Source organism: Hemitrygon akajei, chromosome 15, assembly GCF_048418815.1.
Source record: "Hemitrygon akajei chromosome 15, sHemAka1.3, whole genome shotgun sequence".
Classification (NCBI taxonomy): Eukaryota; Metazoa; Chordata; class Chondrichthyes; order Myliobatiformes; family Dasyatidae; genus Hemitrygon; species Hemitrygon akajei.
The window spans coordinates 10,732,128-10,755,074 of NC_133138.1; the positions used below are offsets into that span (position 1 = coordinate 10,732,128).

At 41.0% G+C, this 22,947-nt stretch overlaps 1 protein-coding gene across 1 annotated transcript in view; it reads right to left on the minus strand.

Annotated features, from left to right (window-relative positions):
- The window catches only part of LOC140739537 (rap guanine nucleotide exchange factor 6-like), a 116,078-nt gene that overhangs the window by 60,718 nt on the left and 32,413 nt on the right, over positions 1-22,947 (minus strand). The window contains 1 exon segment of the mRNA XM_073067937.1: positions 5,504-5,692. Within this exon segment, the coding sequence (XP_072924038.1) occupies positions 5,504-5,692 (189 nt within the window).

Consider the following 22,947-nt stretch of genomic DNA (forward strand, 5'->3'; position numbering starts at 1 on the left):
GCCATTTTAATTTTATCCACAGGGGCCCGTCGTAAGGCTGCTAATTTATCTCGAATTATTGATATTAAACCTTTACCTAGTGGATTAATGGAAAGAAATAAGTCCATAGCATTTTTTGCAGGCATTTCAGGAAAGTTAGGAATTAAAGGAGCAATAAAGTGTCTAATTTGGAGATATCTAAAAAAATGAGCATTGGGCAGATTGAACTTTACAGAGAGCTGCTGAAAGGAAGCGAAGCGATTATCAATGAAAAGATCTTCAAAATGTCTAATGCCCTTCCTATACCAAACATGGAATGCTGAATCGTACATAGTAGGTAAGAAAAGGTGATTATGTACGACAGGGCTGGAAACGGAAAAACCATGGAAACCATAGCATTTCCTAAACTGAGCCCATATACGCAAAGTGTGCCAAAACTATTTCTAATGCAAAGTGTTTCAGTTTTTGCAGGGGAGTCAATGATTTCCACTGAGCCATTTAGAATAACATACCATACGCCCATCTGTGATGCTGAGATACATCCTAGGATGCACTGGGAAACATCATCAGTGATGTAACCTGGTGTCATCGGGTGTTTTGGGTCTTTCAACATCAGACTCCCTCGCTCAGGTGACCCAGCCGGGGGTTGATTAGGCCCCGGCTTGTGTCCCAGCAGCACTGCTCCGCGGATCACACCTCTTAATCCTTAGCCATATGGAGGCACACTCAGCAGCCTCTGTGTGGTCCTGGTGGCTCTTCACTTTGCTGCCCCTGCTATGCCAAGGAGAGAGCAGGGTCTGCAGAATGATCGGCCAGCAAAACCTCTACACCCCACCTCTACAAGCTTAAGTGAGGCAGAACTGGCTCTGAGTTATTTCAGATGCATGAAAGTGAGTCAGTTTTCAAACAAAACAATAAATCTAAAAGTATTCTGGGAATCATTCCTCAACTATAATACTCCGGACGAATGGGCGAGTGCAAGGTTTCAGCATTCTGCTATTAATAGTAACTTCAAAAGCATTCTTATTTGACACAAATTTAGCTGTGCTAATGAACAGAATCCTTTCCTTTAAAAGTAATTTGAGGCACTTAAAACTGCCTGAATAATAAATCACAATGGTTTCTAACTGCCTATATTTCTTGATACTACTAATAATAGAACAAACTTTTGCACAAATGTGAAGAAAACTTGATGATGTAAACATATCTTATTTTTAAATGATGGAGGCCCAATATCAGCATTTTTGCTTATAAAATATTCAGAACTTTCAGACACTCAGACAGAGACTGGTATCTCTGAAATACAGGCATGTGCTTCCTTACAGCTTAATGCATGGCTAGCCGGCTGCTTTGAACTTGCTGGATTAGGAAAATTGATTAAGGGAGATATAACGTTGCGCTTTCTTAAACTCAAGCAATGCCAAAAACATCACAGCTGGGCATACAGGTCCTCTTCTTGTTATCACCATCAGGAAGGAGATATAGGAGCCTGAAAATTCATATTCAATGATACAGAAAAGGCTTCTTCCCTTCCAGATATCTGAACGGTCCATGAATACTACCTCATTATTCCCTTTTTGTTCACTATTTATTTATTTTGTAATTTATAGTAACTTCATAAACTTTATAGTAACTGCACTGCTACCACAGGACAATAAATTTCACATCATTTCACATCAATAAATATAATTTTGATTCTTTTTGGCAGAGTCACTATCTTAAGATGGCGTTAAACGGCGACTCCTTTGCTTGTATCTTCGGAAACAGCTTTATTTCTACCTTTGATATCTCTTTTTTTCCGTTTCACGGCATAGGAGGTTCTCTTGAAGACCCTGACCTGGAGTTACTCTCTGACTTTGGTTCTTTGTGGGAATGGGACCCGCTCTCAGGGCCTCATGACCGGCCACTTTTCAATATCCAAAGGACGCGGCCTGGAAGACGAGCATGCCTTCAGGGTTTTGTGGCCCTGGGGACATGCTGACTCTAGCCCGGAGCCCCTGACTGAAGCATTACGGGAGAACATGGAACATCGGGAGCAGTGGGTTAGCTGCTGGGGGGTTTGTGTGCCCGGAGATCTGCGCCATTTTGGTGCTGGCTCTCCGGGTGCAGAGCTTGGAAAAAGTGACTCAACAGACTTATAACATCGTGAATCAGTGAGCTGTTTGTTATGTCTCCCCTCTTGCTGTGAAATGGGGACACCCCTTAGGGAGAAAGAGAGTCTGTGGTATGTTGAATACCGGGTGAACGAGTAGTTTTGGGGTACTGCAAATCTGTGTCTTTACTGATGCTTTGCTGCACGTTTGAGTGCTCAGTGGAGGGTGCTGATGTTGTTTTGCTGGTGGGGGGAGGGTCATTGCCTTGCTGCTGCTTGTGCCTGGGAGGGGGAGCGGGGGGGGTCTTTGGGGTTGTAACGTTTTAACTGTCGTTCATTCTTTGGGGCACTCCTGTTTCCATGGATGTCTGCGAAGAAAAAAATGTTCAGGATGTATATCGTATCCATTTCTCTGACATTAAATGCACCTATTGAAACCTATTAACTGTGAGGAGGAATTAATTTACTTTGAAATACAATAAGTAAAATACTTCAAAGGGGCATCTTATTTATTGTTCTATCATTGTGCAGCAACTATGCTCAGTTTAATACAATGATTTGAAAGAAAAGTAAAAATAAAAATTCATGGCTTTTAGAAAAAGATTCTGAAAGAAAACTTTAGTTCTTCTGAAGAAAGAGCATGATTTATCAATTTTAAAAAATGTGTTCTGTTTTGCAAAATTACCATCAGATGTTTGCGTAATGCCAAGATTATCTTCCTATTGTCTACTTCTAGTTTGAAATTTATTGTATTGTCAATTAAGCTGAAAGAAAAAAGAACAGAATTTGAACATGTCAAGGTCTGTGTAGGAGAAAGTTTGAGCAACGCATAGGGAGGAATTCACAGAACAATTGGAGAGAGAGCATAAATCACACTTTAACACAATTGCAATAAATAATAATTCCTGTAATATATTCTAGAAGAATGAGCCACTCAAGATATCTGTATTTTGATAATATGTTGACTTTGAACTTTGTACTTTTGAGTGCAAGAAGACATTTTTGAAGCATGAAGTTCTTTAAATTAGTTCAATAGTTCCATTTAATATCAGAGAATGGATGCAATACACAACCTGACATTTCTGTTCTCTGCAGACATTCACAGAAACAGTAGAGTGCCTCGAAGAACGAGTAACAGTAAAAATGTCAGAACCCCAAAGCCCCCCCACACCCAAGCAGCTGCAAAGCATTGACCCTCCCCCCCCCCCCACTTACTTCAGCGAGAAGCATCGGCACAGTCTACCCACCAAGCAAGCAATAGCAATGTCCCTAAGAAAGGAATACCCTTCCCTTAAATTAGGAAAAAATATAGTGGGAATGGAAATCAATAAACTGAAATAAACTTATTCTTTTAACTAAAAATTAAAATTATTTGACATGTGAAACTTCCATGAATTATAAATGCAAACAAAAACACAACCAAGTTCAGTATTTACCTTTTTCCCATTGTCAATTATTAAGGCTCCTGCATGTTCCACTACTTCAAATATCATTAATCAGCACAGTTTCCTTCTGACAAATGTTATGAGTGATGAACAGACCTGATGGAAATGGGGTGCAGAGTTAACCATTCCCCCCCCCCCCCGAGAACTATGAACTACTGCTGTTGCTATGCTGCTACTGAGAGAGAGAGATGAAGCCCAGGCAAGGACATCTGCTGCAGATAAGAGGGAGAGAGAGACTGTTGATTTACTGTATTTTGAATCTTCCTGGATTAATTACCTTCCACTACAAAGACTTTACTTTGCTCGTTAACATTCCTCAGGAGACATCTGGAGTGGCCTGATTTGATGGACACAGTCATTCAGAGTTGATGGATAGCTGAGACCCCATTAGTAGGGATAAAAGACAGGTCTGGGGAGACACCCTTCAGACACACCAGTGGACACTGACTGAGTATTGTGAACCCACAGGAAGGTGGGGGTTTCGGAGACCGAATCAGGAGATCGGTCAATAAAGCTCACAGTGTTATGGCAGGGCTAGTGAGGACTTGTGTGTGTGTCCACTCATGCCAGAGTGACGAGTCCACCACAGAAGAACGGTCTAGCTGAAGAACAGATGGGTCATAGCTGAATGACCACAACGATACGACGGAATAAGAAAGCAATAGAAGGTTTGCCTGCTGCAGCTGTTACATCTCGCTCACTCTCTCTCTCTCTCTCTCTCCAACAATTACAACACAACAACCATAACTACCTCAGCATGCATGAACTGAACTTTATACTTTTCTATGACAATTCATTTACCCCTAGACATCGATAAAGCTTGTTTATTATTGCTTATTATTATTCCTACACTTTTAAGTTTATTACTGCTAACTTGTTTTATATGTATATTTGCATTTTTGATACTGTATTGTGTAGTTTACTAATAAACATCTTTAGTTTTTGGTACCACCAGACTCCAATGGATTCTTCTTTCTCTGCTGGTCTGACACCCAGTTACGGGGTACGTAACACGAACATGGTCACGTCGGCAAAAGCAAGTAACTGGTGCATAAATACCACAGAATAATTTTTTTTTTTCTCTCAGCTGAAGCTGGTAAAACTAGAGCTATGGACATAGCCAAGCACACTCATTTGTCTGTTGCTAGGAACTTTCAGACAATTCTGGTGGTGTTCAGTATTGTGGTTTTCTGAAGATTTACATAGATATTACTGCGTAGCCCTAATTGTTTAATGCTATTGTGTAGTGGCTTTGGGGTGACACCAATTGTACAAACGTTTGTAGATATTATTATCAGGACAATGTATATCTTGTTCATGTTCCAAAGTCTTTCAATTTCCTCTTTTACTTCAGAATATTTCTGGTGTTTTTCACTTATTGAAGTCTGTAAGATATGTGTTTGGAATGGGTATATCTATTAAATAAATTGTTTATCCTCTATTATTATATCTGCATGGTAATTATTGAACCGTAATAACTGATCAGCCATAATATAATTTGTGGTATTCTGACTCTAAAACTGGATCAGGCTTGTACCTACAGTAAGATGTGATTTCATTTATGAGTTTGTATTTCAAAACAAGACTTTGAGGATTGCTGTTTACTACCTGATTGTGCCTGTGTAAGTAATCATATTGTGTTAAACACAAGATCCTATAATGTGTTCTATTGTTTCTGGCTTTTCTCAGCATTTTCTACATTTATCATCTTGAATTTGTCGGTATTGTATTATGTATTTTAAACAAAATTCTGTGTTAACCACCTGGTCCTGCATTACCACAAGGAACCCTTCTGTTTCTGGGAAGAAGTTCATTACTAACGCAAGAAAATGTCTAGGAGAATTTGCGTAAAGTCAGATTTTAGTTAAATAGGCTCATTTGTTCCAAAGCGTTAATTAACAGATCACAATAATATGATAGCACAATGAATCTGCAGCCTGCATTATGTTGTGGTTTACACCACCAAATTTTAATTACCATACTCTACCTCAGATTTCATTTCTTCCTGCCCACTCTTAACCTCTCCCACCATGTAAACTTTGCAATCTATATTTATGTCATACTCCTCAGACTCAACAACACTGATGAATTCATTCCCATTGACCACAGCCAAAGCTATTTCTTTGTTGACTTTAACACTGTTACTTTCCTTTCCATTCTCATCTCCACTTTCTGTCTATTAGTCCAAAGAAGAGTTATCCAATTCACTTGCAATCATACATCAATTATCAAGGCTTTCCAATACGGCAATAGATATAGAATCAAGCAAGTTTAATATGATATTATTGATCTTGTTCACCTCAGTCTTTACTGCCTTTGCACTCTTCTATTCAGGTAGAAGTCTAAAATCAATCCCACAAGCTCAACGGGAATGTGTTGAGACTGAGGAGAAAATCTTGAGATATTTAGATTAGTGGACAAAGAAAAGAAGAAGTTTGTACAAGGGCAGAAACAGTAGAGCCACTGGTCTTAACATTAGGGACAAAGTAGCTCTTTGGACATAATTTTATCCAAGATGATCCAAGATCTGTAGGTTTTACTAAGCAGAACAGTCTGACTATGTATGTTGCAATCATATATGTGATTTACTAGAGGAAGTTAGCAGATCCAGCAGCAATTTTGCCAAAAAAGAATTTGATGTTTTAGACGGAGACTCTGCATTGTTAGCCTGTATAAAAGGAGAGGGGGAGAGGTCGGATAGAGACCAGCAGAGGATGGATGAACCAGGGAGAAGCGAAGGGCGATGGGCAAATGGACCGTGTAGTGGGTATGGGGTTAAAAGACTAAGATAAGCGATGAATCCAGGATGGGGAAGGGGTGCAGGGGTTTGCTGATGTAGGAACACAAAGGAAACCAGAGCTGAAATCTGGTAGGTAAGGAAGGTGAGAATAGGAACCATTGGGAAAGGTAAAAGACAGATGGGGCCAAATGCAAGAGGGAATTCAGTAATTGAAATGTATGGATAGCAGTATAGAAAAAAGGGCAAAAATAAAAAGAATTGAGAAGGATCATAAAGGAGGAGGGGATGTAGAAAACATGAGGTAGGGGCTACCTGAAGTTGGAAAATTCAGTATTCGTAGCATTACATTGTAGATTAGTCAGGTGGAAATGAGGTATTGTTCCTCCAGTATGCCTTGAGCCTCACCCTGGCAGAGGAAGCTGAGGATGGACAGATCAGTGTGGAATGGGAAGGGGCAGTGAAATAGCATGTGATTAAGAAGAGCTCGAGCACTGAGCTCATTGATCGATGAGCCGCTCAGCAAATCTGTCACCTGGTCTGTGCCTGATCTTGCTTCTCCCAGCCTTCTCCACAGCGGGGTGAGGTCCAACCCAAGCTAGAGGAAGAACACATTATATCCTGCATGGGTAGTCTACAACCCAATGGTATGAACTACGAATTTTACCATTTTCAGTAAAGTTTACTATTTGTGTTTTTCTCCACACCACCCCTCTCTCCTTCCAATCAACCTTCAGTCTGCCCATTTTGTTCCCATAACTCCCTAACCCCTCCAATCCTCAACACTCATTTTCATCACCCTGCCCTCATGGCTCCAGGCGCCTACTCCCCCATACATTTCATCATGATTTCCACGCCCAATATGGTCCCACCTGCAGTTCAATGCTCTCTTAACGAGGTTAATTCCCCGGATGGCAGGACTGTCATATGTTGAAAGATTGGAGCGACTGGGCTTATATTGTTACGTACCCCGTAACTGGGTGTCTTACCAGCAAAGATAGAAGTGTCCGTTGGAGTCTGGTGGTACTATTTTCAACAGTGTTTATTAGTAAAAATATACAAAACAATATCAATGCAAATATACAGATAATATACATTAGCAATACTAAACCTAAAAGTGTGGGTATAATAATAATCAATAATAAACAAGCTCTTATCGTTGTCTAGGGGATAATGAATTGTCACATGGAAATATAAAGTTCAGTTCAGTTCATGCAGGCTGAGGTAGTTGTTGGTTGATGTGTTGTAATTGTTGGAGAGAGAGAGAGAACGAGAACGCGCAAACAGTAACAGCTGTTGTCTTGCCAACCTTCCTTTATGATCTTGATCCGTCGATGTGTTGTTGCCGTGGCCATTCAAGTATGACCCCTCTGTCCTTTAGCTAGACCGTTCTTCCGTGGTGGACTCATCACCCCGGCAAGGGTGGACACACACACAAACCCCCACCAGCCTCGCTATAAACACTGTGAGTTAAAATTTACCGATCCTACGTTCGGTCTCCAATGCCCCACACTTTCTCGTGGGTGTCTGATGCTCACTAGTGTGTCTCCTGGTGCGTCTAAGGGGTGTCACCCCAGACCTCACTTTTATCCCCACTCACGGGGTTTCAAGTGTCATTCAGTTTTGAATGGCTTAGCCCATCAAACCAGCCCACTCCAGCTGTCCACCAAGGAATTCCAATAAATAGAACAGTACCAAGTAAACAATCCTTCTCCAAAAGACAATAACAGTAAATCAATGGCTCCTCTCCTCTCTTATCAGTAGCAGATGTTCCAACTTGTTTACCTCTTATCTGTGTCTCTCTCTCTCATTCTCTCTCATGAGCTGTTATCAGTAACAGCTGTCCTGGCATGTTTTCTTTTGTCTCTCTTACTCTCCCGTTAACAGCATCGAAATAGTAACGGTTTGCGATTGTCCAAAAGGGGCATGGGCAACTCTGCACCCTTCTGCCCATCAGAGTTGTTCATCCTTCGTAACAATATACACTGGAATTTAGAAGGATCAGAGGGCATCTGATTGAAACATGTAAGATTATTAAGGGATTGGACACGCTAGAGGCAGGAAACATGTTCCCAATGTTGGGGGAGTCCAGAACCAGAGGCCACAGTTTAAGAATAAGGGGTAGGCCATTTAGAATGGAGTTGAGGAAAAACTTCTTCACCCAGAGAGTTGTGGATCTATGGAATGCTCTGCCTCAGAAGGAAGTGGAGGGCAATTCTCTAGATACTTTCAAGAAAGAGTTAGATAGAGCTCTTAAAGATAGCAGAGTCAAGGGATATGGGGAGAAGGTTTGTTTTAAGTTTGTTTTAACAGGTATCCTAAAAATTATTGTATCTTCAGGTGTTCAAATTGAATTGTCCTATAAATGTGAATGTTCCACACTACTCTTCCTGAAGTTTCTAATTACAGATGGCTTGGATTGGCTTCCTGTTGCTTTGATTGGTAGCAATGAGATCAAATTCCTCTCATCCCAGCTGTATGCCTCTCCTTAACGTTAAGCAGGAAAAAAGCATCTTCATGCTCTGCTGAGAAAAGGATTAATTAAGTCTTCTAGGAGTAGCCATTACCCAGATGGCACATATTTAAATAAAGATGAGAGCACAAAAAAAACTGAGATAAACAGGCTGCTGGAAGAACTCAGCAGGACAAGCAGCATTTTGCAGAGGCAAATGTCAGGAAGAATCAAAGAGATAAGTAGAAGCCTTTCAATATTCCATCTCCAGTGATACAAAGAGAACACAAAAAAACATGTGGAGTGTCCAGTACGCTAATAAAAATGTTATTAAGTATTCTGTGCTTATAAGACCAGCAACCACTGTGTATTTTTATCACCATTGAGTATTTTGTGTGACAGTATCATCCTTCAGCATTTGTTTATGCAGTATAACATCAATTTAATTGGAATCAATACCCTAACTTGATTAACTGTATGAACAATACTTCTTCCTGTCTGAAGTTGCTTCATCATTTTATCTTTCACACCTCCATGTTAGAAAGCTAACAGCCTAATCTATCCATGCTTCATTTGGAATGAAAAAGATTACAACTTTCATCACATTTACTGGGAGAACCAGAAGCAAGTAACCATATTGCAACATAAATAAGGATTTTCGACTGTCATTTCTCCCGAAACCGAGCTCCAAACGACTTAATTCAGAACATGGCCTAGCGGACGATGACAATTGTGAACTGCAAATTGACAAGTATTCCAATCTGCAAAATACAATCTGGTCCACTGGCAACACTCATCTCAGTATTTCCCTGCAGGTAGTGATATCAAATGGCCACTTATACACATTTAAAAATCTCTTTACTTCAGGTATAGAAGAAACTCTGAATCTTTTAAATGATTGCAAATCAAAACCCTTTGTGTAAGTGTGATGTTAGTGTGATGTCATTAGAACATAAGGTTACAGTGGTATTTTAGATTCTTTAAGCCAGCAATAGATTACTTCATTGAATATCAACATGACATTTCAGCTCAAGCACATTAGTCAGAGAAATCTGTAGTCTCAATGCCACATCAGAAAGCTAAGATATGTCAAATTAAGTTGATGTCCTCATTTATCCAAGCTAATATAAAATTCACTTTACCCTCGCATTAAGTATTTGTTCTGTCACAGCTATGGGGTCTGCGCGCATTCGCAGGTGGGCTGCAGAATGGGTTCGGCAGTCACACTCGTAACGTTCCATCCAACTGGAGCTTCATTGTGGTGGTATTTAACACCCTTCCTCTCGCTCAATCATATCAAGACTTGACCAAAGGCACAGCAATGTTTATGCTCCCTTCTTGCCTTCTGTGGTGAACTACATATACCTGTCTGGACACACCCCTGATGACTGCTCCTGTGGCTCCTCCCACAGACCCCTGTATAAAGGTGATGGAGGTCTGAGCCCGGCCTCTCAGTCTCCAGGATGTAGTATGGTGGTCACTCACTGCTTGTTCCTTCTTCCAGTCAATAAAAGCCGATACCTCGCTTTTACGTCTCAGAGTGAGTTATTGATGGTGCATCACCTTCATCCTTGTCCCAGGGAAGAAGAATACCATTTTGATTGAAGCTGTAAAGGAGCATTGTTTATTTAGCAATAAGTTGTAGCTTTCTAGCCACAGTGCTGGTGTTAGCTTTCAGCTTGAGCGTTTTAGTTGATGGTCCTGTTGGCTTAGCATTGTTTTTTTTTCTTTTTCCTGCACAGTTGTTTTTAAAAGGCAGTGCATTGTTCATCTGCTTTAGTGCCTCCCTCTGCACTTGGGCTATAACCACACGTTTGTGTCAGCAAGTCTCGACCAGCTAAAATGGACCCAGTGGAGAGAGATCAGCTGATGTCGGCCATGAATTTTGTTGGCAAAGCCAGTTGAGGCTGGTTTGGCTGATGTGGCTTGGGCGGTGCAACAACTACTCACAGAGTGGCCAAACTGAAGTTTGTTGGTCAGCTAGAGAGGTTAAAGTCAATGGAGTCTGGTTTGGCAGAAACGGCTAATGCAGTGCTTTCAGAGTGGCAAGCCCAGTCCAGACAGGAAGAGCGGGTGTCTGGCTTGCACTGACGGTTCAACAGACAGCTGGAATCAGGTGGCAGCCATTGCTGTCCTCACTGCCGCAAGTCAGGACAGTCCCGCTCTGCATCTCCTGGTTTACGTGATGAAACTCAGACAGACCCCCACACAGCCTGGCCAGCAGTCTACGAGAACAGGTTTCCCCCACAGCCTGGTCCTTATGCCACTTCATGATTGATCTCAAGAGAGTGATCTTCCAGTACAGGGTCAGGAGGGAGCCCAGCTGCGCCAAGGGAAAGGGACAGTGAGGGACAGCAGAGTGAAGTTCTGCATGCTTGCAGTTGAGAGAGAATATCAATGTCAAGGCTCGGGATGGTTGGCCTCTGGGCATTGGCAAGATCAACCTTTCCACAGAACCCTTCCAACTTCTTCTAAAGGGCAACCAGAGGGAACAGCTCTCCTGTCTTGTTGATTCACCTGAACTTAGTGCTTCACCTTCCTTGGCTGTCTCGCCACAACCCACAGGTTGACGGGTCCCCAAAGGCACCCCAAGAGGGGGATGGCAGGTCCGTCTACCCGTCTGGGTTCAGCTCAACCCTCTATCAGTGTATCCCCAGCTGTGCCAACTGCTTGTCTGGATCTGTCTGGTGTTCCAGCCGAATATGCGGAACTTCTTGAGGTCTTCAGTAAGAAAGAGGCCATTTCCCAGCCTCTACACCAGCCACGTGACTGCATCATTGACCTCTGACCTGGCACTAGTCCTCCCCAGTACCAGCTCTTTTCCCTCTCTCATTCAAAAATGTGCCTATGGAAGAATACATGAAAGAGGCATTAGCCTTGGGACTTATCTGCCCGATCAACCTCGCCAGCAGGGCTAGACTTCCATTTGGTAAACAAGAAGTATGTCAATCTTAGTCGCAGCATTGATTACTGGCCCCTCAAAAACGTTGCAGTGAAGAACTGCTGCTCTCTTTCCCTGGTTTGCTTCTGTGTTTCAACACCTCCAAGGAGAAACCATATTCGCCAAGATAGATATGCGTAATGCTTACAACCTGGTTTGTATCCAAGAAGGGGACAAGTGGACGACAGCATTGAACACCTCCACCGGCCACTATGAGTACCTCCTGATGCCTTTTGGTCTGGACAATGCCTCTGCTGCATTTCAGGCCCTGGTCAATGATGTACTCTGGGTAAAGTTGCAGGAGCACATGTCAGGAGGGTTCTCAGACGGTTTATTGAGAATAACGTTTACACCAAGCCTGAGAAGTGTGAGTTCCATAAAGAGCAGGTGTCAATTTGGGCTTCTTACTCACCCCGTCCAGGGTGGCATGTTGCTGCGTTTCTTTGGCTGTTGCGTGTACAAGTCCTCATGCCTCGGAATCATCTGTTGCGTTTGCTAGCAAAGGAGACACCGGAGCTGGCAATATGCCGCGAGATTCTGCATTGGGTTGGGGGCTTGCCCGTACCATCAGTATTGCCCTGTAGTGTTCGCTCCTGCAATTACAGGCTGGAATGCCTTCATCTGTGACTGTATTTGCCTGAAATGAGAAACTGTTGTGGATTGCTCTTGCAAAAACATGGCTCCAGTACAACATCCATACTCTGTCATTCTATAGGTCATGACAATCCAGGACTTGGGCTATATTTTTTTTTTGTAATTGTACTTTTTCTGCTATCACACTTACATGTGCAATATGTGCTGTGTGTGACTGTAATATAACATATTGCATCTTGGCCCCATGGAATGCTGTTTTGTTTGGCTGTACTCCTCTGTATGGTTGAATGACAATTAAGCTTGAACCAGAACATGAAGATGACTCTTGACCCCAGTTCACAGTTCATGCACGTATCGAGCTTATCAGGAGAGCCGTGTTGCCTTGTGAATCTGCAGAACTGTAATTGGCACATTCAAGCATCCACTCAACTGCCAGAGCTACACTGAAGGAGCCTTGTAGAAGGTCTCCAGATCTGATGCAGTCTGCTGCGTGTTGCACAGATTCACCGTAGGATTCCTTGGCACTATCTACTCACGGGGAAGGTGCTGAGCAAAGCTGAGTGGAGAAGACAGGAGAGCCACCCTAGAAACCCACTTTTTAACTGGGCCACTTATGACCAAATCATATGAGCACTGAGTAATAAACACAACTTAATTGTTTATTTATCGGAAGTTTTCATCTTTCCTTTCATCAGTTGCCTTCCATCACATCATTTGCTTGGCCACAATGCTATAGTACAACCTGATACAAATTAAACATTCCAAGCTAAATCTTGGAATTGAAAGAATGCCAAATGTGAATTAATCAATCTCACCTATCTTATTAATGCCTTTCTTATACATGGCTTTCTCAATACTCCTATACAGTTCTACTCCATTGGATAATGGAAAAATGCTGACTCTTGGTCACCTTACCCTGATGTTACATTCGGACAGAGAGAAAGATGTGCACAAAGTTTAAGGTGATGTACCTGTCATCGTTGAAGAGGTGACAGGATGTGCAAAACTAAGACGTGGTTATCACAGGAAGAATTAAATAAATGAGAATATGATGGAGTTTATCAACGTTAACCAAGAGTTCGGTTGGAATTTCTTGAAGAGTGATGGAATTATAGTGCAACAACAACTTCTGTGGTTACCAATACAGTTGAAGGGATCCAGCATTTCAGGGAGTACTTAAGATTCTTACTACCCATGAATTTCCTGCAGCATTGCTTCTAGGTTCCATGTGTCTGGAAGATCATCCAAGATGCCCTTTCCCTTTAGGCAGAAATTCATCTCTGGTGAATATGTACTAAACATATGTGGCAGCATTCCACTTTCATGTTTGCATTCCACTTCCAAAAAATTCAATTCCACCATCACTTCAAAGATAGCAATGCTGTCGTAAATTTCCAGTGGCTTGGATTTAATCCTGATCTCCAGTGCTGCTTGGAGTCTACATGTTCTCCCTGTGACAACATGGGCTTCTTCCAGCTGCTCCTGTTTCCTCCCACATCGTGAAGACATATGCACTGGGAGGGTAATCAGCTGTTGTATTTTACTCCGTGTTTGGCAAGTGGTAGGATTTAGGTGGGGGTGGGGTGTGCTGTCGGACATACCTGTGATTCGTTATTCCAATAATAAGCACTATACGTAAGCTACTATTTATAATTGCACATTTTTCCTTCAAATTTATGGACATAGAATTCTGTTTTCAAGCCATCTCCTGTATTATTGTGAATTTGCCCAGATGGGTATACAGACCAGATATTTGAACTGTGTTTAGATAATTGATCTAATCCAGTGCTAGGTAAGAAGTTAAGTCAGTAACTTGAGACCTCATCTTTGATTTTCAATCCTAATCACTATTCAACAACCGAATGGAGTTTTCAGGGAAGCATATGATTGGACTCAAGTGACATGTGTTCTGCAAAGGAATGACCAGCCAGTTTTTACCGGTTTTTTCACTGAATGGTAGATTTTTGATAAACACATGAAAATAATACAAATGTATATTAGCAGTGAGCAGATAAAGACAAGCAAGGGGAAAATTATGCAGTAAAATTGAAGGAAATGGCTGAAACAAAAGAAGTAAGATAAAGAGTGTTGTGAAATTTTTATCTTCTATCTTTCAGAAATGCCAAATCTGAAAGTGCATTGTTTAGCAAGTGCTCGTAAACCATAAAGCCTGTCTAACAGCCATTTTTCTTACCTTGGAACAGAGCTAAAAATAAATTTCATACACAGTCTGCCCTGTCAGTTTCGCTGCATAATGTAGTTATGTTGGCTGTCATACCCAAGAAAATGCCTTAATGCCACAATAGAATCACTTCCTTTTGTCAGCTACTCACTATGGAAATGAGAAACACTTTTGCAAGACTGCTTGACAGATGACGCAATGCAAAGGCCATTTTGAAACAAAATTTGGCACTTGGAAAAAAAAGGTATTTAGCACAAATGAGATTGAGTTTAAATATCACAACTGGAAATACTTCAAAATAAGCAGCTCAGGAAAATCATTTCATAACATGTTTAATGACAATCACACATTTCCTTGCAGCATTGAAGTAAACAGGTTATCTGGCATTTCCCAGCTCTTTAGTTACGCAGTATCTGACGGCAATGGAACAGCAAAATCAATGCTAAATCTACTTAAAAATCATTTGAAGCTTCTGGTATTCCTGATCCTTATTCATCACTCCAAAGGCTTTTCTAACATTCTGCTTTTCATTACAAGCCTAATAAGGCACAGACTGCTTCTCTCTTTCACCATAAAACTGGGAATGTGGGACTTTTGTAATTCTCAGTGCTATGAGGTGGTTCCTGATAATTGGCAGAGTTCTCTCTTTGATGTCATCTACTTTCTTCCTCCTCTACCTTTGTTATATCTGCACAGAGGGCAAGATACTTCCTTCATGACAGGTGGCTTACAAAGCACATATGATGATGACGAATCAAGTCCTCTCTCCAGAATACTGGAGAATACTTTCCCAGCAGAACCTCGTCCTGAGGAACCAAATGAAGACATATTTTAAGCCTACAATGTGGCCCTATGGCTATGATAAACCTCCCTGCCTAGTAGGTTGTCAGTATAACAACAGATACAAAGTGAAAGAATTAGGAGCTTCCTGGATGAGTGATGTTCAGTGGCAGAGTAGCACAATGCCTTACAATACAGATGGCCTGGATTGCCTTTAAAGGGTCTGTAAGTTCTCCCCGTGATGGTATGGGTTTCCCTCCGGGTTCCGCAGTTTCCTCCCACAGTCCAAAGAACTACCGGTCGGTAGGTTAATTGATCATTGTAAAATCGTCCTGGGATTAGGCTTGGATTAAATCAGGGCAGCACAGCTTGAAGAACCAGACGTGCTTATTCCATGATATATCCCAATAAGTAAACAAGTAAACTTTTATTGGAGGTCATAAAACAATACGTTACTTTCAGAAAATGATCATCTTTGAGTTTATGAAGATCTTCCGGATCATGAGGGTCATCGAGCACCCTAAATGCTGTGATTACCTTTACCATTAAAAACATGCAAAACTGCCTACTTAGAACAGATGTTGCTGTCCAGAGGAGATAAATTCCTCTCCTCTTGTGTTCTGATGAAGAGTCCCTGGCCTGAAATGTTGATTCCATTTCTCTTCCCACATATGCAGCCTAACCTGCTGAGTATTTCCAGCATCTTCTGTTTTTGTTTTAGATTTACCCAAGTTTGGTCCATGATATATAGTCATGTTTCAGCATTCCCTTCTCAGTCAATCCCCAAGACATTTGCAAACACAGGACAACTTCTTTAAAATGGCACATATTCAGGGTTTCACCCTGCTGTGTAAATCCACACCAGGTTAATTACTCACTTATCTGAAAGTACCAACTGGGCATTGCATTTACATCAAACATTCAGGTGCTTCCTGAAAGGTACATCTTGCTGTTTGTTGGGACCCTTGGTTCCCAGTGGAGCATAGGCCATCAATGACCTCCTGTTTCCATCATCCTCTGAATTCAAAGGTATGGTTGGAATTCATCAATGTTTCTGCAATCCATAGTATCCACTGTACATGGGATTGGCCTACACAGCTTCACCAGAGCCCAGTTGGCCAGCCTCACCCGTTTCCACCTCTCATGACAGGGATGTAGGGTTGGACCTTAAGAGTCAAAAAGTACTTCTGGTGCATGTAAATGTGATTTAAAATTGTGCTAAATACTTATGAAATCCCAATCATATTTTATGATGGAATTGAGCTATATAGCCAATGTATAACATTCAAAACATTTTGCATTGAGCTAATGTTCATAACCTTTATGCTCTATTGCCTCACCTATTCCAAACATAATGACAAGATGATCTTTTCCTCTGGCAGACTTATCTCTGGTACAACACTCTTTCAGCAAGTACACTACTGACCCTTTCAAAATCTCCTTCAGTGTTTCTTTCCTCCCTTTGCAATCTCTACCTTCAAAACATTTTCCCATTACTGTTATCTGCTAAGTTGATCTGCTTCACTTCAATAGCTTCTCATTTGCAGGGCAGTTTTGGACACCTTTTTGCAAGAGAAGATTTGCTTTAAATAACTCTTTTAATGTAACTTTCAGAATGTCCCAAAACACTTCATAATCCAATAAAAATGTAGATGAAATCTGTTCTACCACCCACCAATATCTGAATGTTGACCCACTACCACCAAACCTTCACTCCTCCAATGATTCCATGATAACTGAAAAAGCCTAACCTCTAGTAATCAGGTTGGTTTAATTTTCAACTTTTGACTTTTGCTGGTTGGAGGGAAGGGTGTTGTTGCCGAGGGGGAAAGTGAAGGGGGAAGGGGCAGGGGAATGTGCTACCTAAGTACAACTCTGGAGATCAGCAGCAATTCTTGGTGACTGTAAGTTCTCCGCTGTTTCACAGCTGACCGTTTCTGAATATACATGGTTGGCAGCATCAAAGTTAGAGTGCAGAGTTACATCTATACTTTTATTCACGATAAGAGCTGTACCACCAGAATTTCTTGCTCACAGGAAATAACACAAAACTAAAGTTTAACATAACTGTTTCTGCCCTTTGTTCTAATCCATTCAAGTCTAATTTATTGTTGTTAATTGGGTGGAAGCAACAGGAAAATCATTGCTCGTATGTGAGAGCAATAGCATCGGCATATGGCAAACACTACATGAATAATATGCAGGTTTAAATTGTGAGCATTGCAAATGTCAACAACAAATCTCTTGAAGTTGTTCTGTCTACTAATATCAAAATAACAAAACTCTCACAGTAACTTCCTTTGTAGTAATATTGCAGCATGGTAGTATTCTACTTTATCATTAGATACATATTACAATTATGAAAGCACAATGTGCAAAAAGACAGCTTTTAAAATACTGAATTATTTGAATTCAATTTGTTAAAGATTTTCCTATATGCCATGAATTTAAAATTAATCCCACTTTATCCAGCAATTATGACCATAACACTGGTGTCCATGAGAAAACTCAAAAAACTAAATCAAAGTAGTTTGGAGCACACAAGCTTCCTTTGCCCTGTAAGAATATATAGTGCATCAAAAATCTGTAACAAAAATCACTTCTTTCCTATCTTTCCTACCTATTTCTTTAAATGAGATTACTGCATTAATGTTAACCTTGATCTATTAGGGAGAAATGAGAATGTGCAACCTGTTGGGAGATGAGTTGAGAAAGAAAGCATATTTTAATTAGAATATTTAATAGGCAGGGAGGTGCCAATTCCTTGAAAAATTATTGCAGTACTTTTAACTCAGCAGTTTGCATCATCTACAGTCATTCAAAAATAGGTAAGCACTTTGAAGGACATTGTACTGTACTTTGAAGTAATATATACAAGACTAATGGCTACATTGCAAATGATCAAAATATGGTTTTGAATACCAATTTTACTTTTTCTTTTGCTTTTTGTTGCACACACATAATACAGAGTCAACTCAGAAGAAATCTCCAATGCTGTTTTGAAAGCTTCTGTTTGGATCACCTTGAATAACCTTTCTGATTTCACCTTTGCTCAGAAAAGAGTATTTCTCAACTTCTCACATCAGGATAATTAAGACTGGAAATTTAACACAAAGGGATTACTGCTCTATCAATTCCTAGATGACCAGAGCTGTGCATAACAAATTTCTACTAGTTGCGAACAGGTCAATTTACTCAAAAAACATCACTTGCAAATATATTTTCAGTTTATAAAGTTCACTAAATGTTAATTTAATGTAACTGTATTTTAAAATGGACTTTGTTTTCTTGGCATTTGTGATAGTTGTTATTACACAGGACAGGTGAAACAAAATAGAAATTCTAGCTTCCTGTCTATAAAGATACCGTTACATACAGGAGAAAATAGCACCATCTTCAACCGATTATGATCTCTTTCCTGAACAAATTCTCACAGAATTCGTCTTTAGGTTTAAATTTATTATACTTTTTAAAAAGACTATTTGATCTGGTAGATTCTGATGACCTTGACTGTGCAAGAATAGTAACATGCCATACTGATGCAAATTATAACAAAGAAACACCTCTACTGAATTCAGATCTGATTCTGTACACTGATCGCTCCTCAATGATTAAGGGAGGAATTTGAATGGCTGGATGGTTCTTTGTTTCTGAAGCAGCTGGCATCAGGAAGCATGGCTCCTGGTAGTTCTGCGCAGCACGCTGAACTGAAAGCTCTGATTGAAGCTGTTGGCCAGAATGAACTACAAATCAGTGAACTGTAATGATGCAAGAGTGGTGAAGTGAATGAAGCAAGTGTTTCTTCTTGCCATGTGATGGCAGGAATGAGGGTCGCCATTTTGTGAGATTGTCCTTACAGCTGTCATTTTGTGAACTGTTTGATGAATTGGTTCTTGTTCTGGGATAACTTAATTAATGATCTGTTAATCCTGAGACCATTCTCAGATAAGACTCAAACAAGAGAAAATCTACAGATGCTGGAAATCCATGCAACAAGTGTGTGCTGCTCAGATAAGAAGCTGTTTATTATGTAAAATGGTAGGTTTGAAGGAAGAACAGCCTGTAATCTGGTTGTCTGTGTCCAGTGTTTGGGTGACCTGCTTAGACTGGTTTGAACCGGTCTGAGCTGGACAGAACAATAGAAATCGCCTAAGGCACAAAGCTAAAGAGAGAGCAATACTGCTCATAGCCCTGGGCTACATCCAATCAGATGCTGACACAGGTCAGTCAGATGACTTCAAAACAACAAAATTGCAGCATCATAGATAAATCTGACAAGGAAAAGAATAAGAATGAGGATTTTTGGCAGCAACAACTCTGAAGACCAACCATTGCGGATGTGGAGGTGTGGTTCTTCAGACATGTGGAGATCACGTCGGGACCACGAGGAATGCCCGGCCAGCATAGGCACTTTGTTCCAGGTATGACCTTTTCTCTTCTTTGACTGTTGACGAAGGGTAAGGGAAATATAGTAGGTGTGCACACAGGTATTCGGTTGTGGAACTTTACGTGCTTGTGAAACGAGTCAATAAAGCTACTTGTTAGTAAATGCAGATTCTCTCTGTGCCTAATTGTTTATTACTATTGAGGACTCAAGGATAAATCTGTCCATTAAGTCAGTAGCAGACTCGAGTCGGACCACATTGTAAGTTACTGAGAGATGTGGGCTGGGTAGCTGTCACTAAACCAGGATTGAGAAATCAGGGAAGTCTGCAGGTCTGGGGGATATGGATCGTCTTAATTGGAGGGGATTCCTCCAAAATTGGGGAAATAGCTTTGTACAATACAGGGGGTATGCTGGTCACACATGTGACACATGGATTTGCAATGAGGTAGAAAACCTTAAAGAGAGGCTTACACATTTACAGGGGTAGATGAGAATGGATTTGATACATACTGTACGTACCAGTTTCAGTTACAGTGTGAAAAACTGGTTAAAGAAAAGAGTGAACAAGAAAAGAAGCCCAAGTGGCTAAGAATGAAGTGGAGGGATGGAGGAAAAAGTGCAGTGATTTAAAGAGAGGGTTACGGTTAGATTGAGAGTAGGCGGGCGTATCAGCCCTCTTGTGCTTCTTGATCTCATCACTTGAGATTCAGCGTCACACTTTGATCTGGCCCATGCCTTCATTAACCAGGTCCAACACTTGCCTTTATTGGATCTTGCTCCTCCTTACACAAGTCATCGTGTTTGTGGGGGTGTGGCCAGGGTTAATCAGGGTGCGCTTAGGGTTAGTAGGGGTGTGTGCCCCCTTGTACTTTAGGATTAGGTTTGAGGGTAGGGCTGGCAGAAGTATACATTGGGTTGGGAGAGATCAGGTTGTAAATTTTTCTGTGGTGAGGTATGAGGTGTTATGCTGGATAGGGTAGTGTAGTGGAGCCTCTTTAATCTGGCCCATGCCTCATTATCGTGGTCTGACACCAGTTGGCTTAATGAAACGAGTGTGCACTGGGACACATCATCAGTAATGCAACCTGGGGTTATCAGGTGTTTAGGGTCTTTAATCATTAGACACCTTCTCCGAGGGATCCCACGCATTGGGGTGCACGATGAATAACTTCCAGCATAGCTTTGTTTTAAAATCTTAAAGTAACACATTTCCTCAGCTTTATCTGATGGCAACTTAATATTTCAGAGCACCTCTGGTGAAGGGGCTTGTCGTGCCCATCCTGGGGCAGCTCACTCAGCTTTGGGTCCCCACTGAACACTCAGTGGTTCCAAGTAGCTGTTTGCATGCGACAGTGGCCACACTCCAGTATACCACTTCGACAGGCAGGCTAAACCAGCTGAGAGTAGCCAACGGCCTCATATCCCAGTGAGATAGGGACATGCCAGGCCTGGCGTGCAAAATCAGCTCCGCAGGCTGGGTGGATGAGATCCACAGTGGGATCCAACAGGTAGTGCTGCAACACTCCACTGTGACCAAGAAAGACCCCAGTGTGTGACTCTAGTTCATACCATTGCACTTGGACTTCTGAGGTCGAGGGACTGGATCTCTGCCCCAGTGCAACAGCTTTTCCACTTTAAAAACTCTCCCGCACTGGTTTTCTGTCATCAGCAGAAACCCACCAATTTGGAACAAGAGATCTTCTGAAATGGTTTAAAGTATGAATGGATTGCATGTTTCAAATGTGTGAAGTATGGCCACATGTGAATTTGCACGTGTGTGTGTGTGTGTGTGCCTACATGTACGTGTGCATTTGTGTGTGTATCCAATTCATATTGGGAGGAAGTTTAAATTATCTTATCCTTCAGAAGGAAAGGTGATCAGTTGAAATATTTTGTTACTCTGAAGTGAGTTTGCAGGATCTTTGGCTTTTAAGGTGTTTTCCCTGTTTTAAAAAGCTGTGTGAATACACTGGGGCCCTCCCCCGGCTATTGTTAATTCTGTTGTTCTCTGAACTATGTGTGAAAGTTTTTCATGGAGGAATTAACTGTTTATTCTAAGTTTTGTAGTTACTTGTGAAGATTCTGAAGGAAATACTGCAAGCATGGATTTTTGTTTTGTATTATCTGTGTTTTTGGTTTGTTTCTTTATTCATTTTCCATGGAATTGGCTTTAGAGAGATCCGGATGCCACACTGGCCGTGTGGAATCCAGGTTAAGGTGATGGAAATCTGTGTATCTCTATTCCGTATATGAGATGCCCACATTTAAGAAGGAAATGGGCATTTGGGGTAATTAGTCATTGGTGTTAAATTGGGAATTTGAAATTACCATTTTGTAAGATTGCACTATTTGGGGAGCAATTATAAAAGTTGAAAAAGGATCTAGTGGTTTCCCAGCATGTACAATGAATAACACTTCTCGAGCTTCCAGCCAGGTACAGATATTAATTATAACCAACATTTCGATGGCAAACTCTGCCATCTTCATCATGGCAGAGTTTGTCATTGAAACGTTGGTTATAGTTGATACCTGTACCCAGCTGGAAGCCTGAGAAGAGTTTATTCATCCTAAAAGCTGTTTTTACTAACAAGGCTGCTTTCTTTTTACAGAACAAAATAGATGTTGCTCAAGATTTTAAACATATTGATTTGAGTTTGAATTTCTTTGAAAATAGTTTTGATGCAATCATAGTGTTTGTCATGTAAATTACAAATGAAAGCTCAGTTTGAATATCCGGCTTATCCAAAAAGCAGCTTGGCATTGATTCCCTTACCATCTTAAAGCACACATTTATCTGGCTGGCACTGAATGGTCGAATTAAAAAGCCTTGGTCAGTCAGCCCTAACACTGCAGGATTGAGATGTAGGGCATTAAGGTTTCTTCCTTTTTTACCGATAATTTTCGTTGTGCTGGAGAACTGCACAGGTATCAGGATATGATAGCAAATGATCCCAAGGCACCATTTGTATCAAAACAAAAGGGGGGAGTTAGAAGGAAATCAGATAAAGTTACAAATGACAGCAAAGGCACAAACAAAGGAAAAACTCAATTGAAATTTCTTATGGAGATGGTCCTTCACCTATACACGATGGTGAGAGGAAAGCCAACTATGGCATATATACTGTGTGTGAGGGGAAAAGAACACAGAGTCCATTCTGCTTCAAAATCTTTTTAACTTGGAGGATGCTGGCAACAGAGGGGATAATTTTGGAAAGCAAATAGTAATGATTCATTAGCATACATATGCCTTTCCCTTAATAATTACCATCACATTTTAAATTTGCATTCTCATGTGACAGGGCTGTTTCATGTGATTTTAAGATAAAGATGCTATACATAGCACAATTATAAAAATATT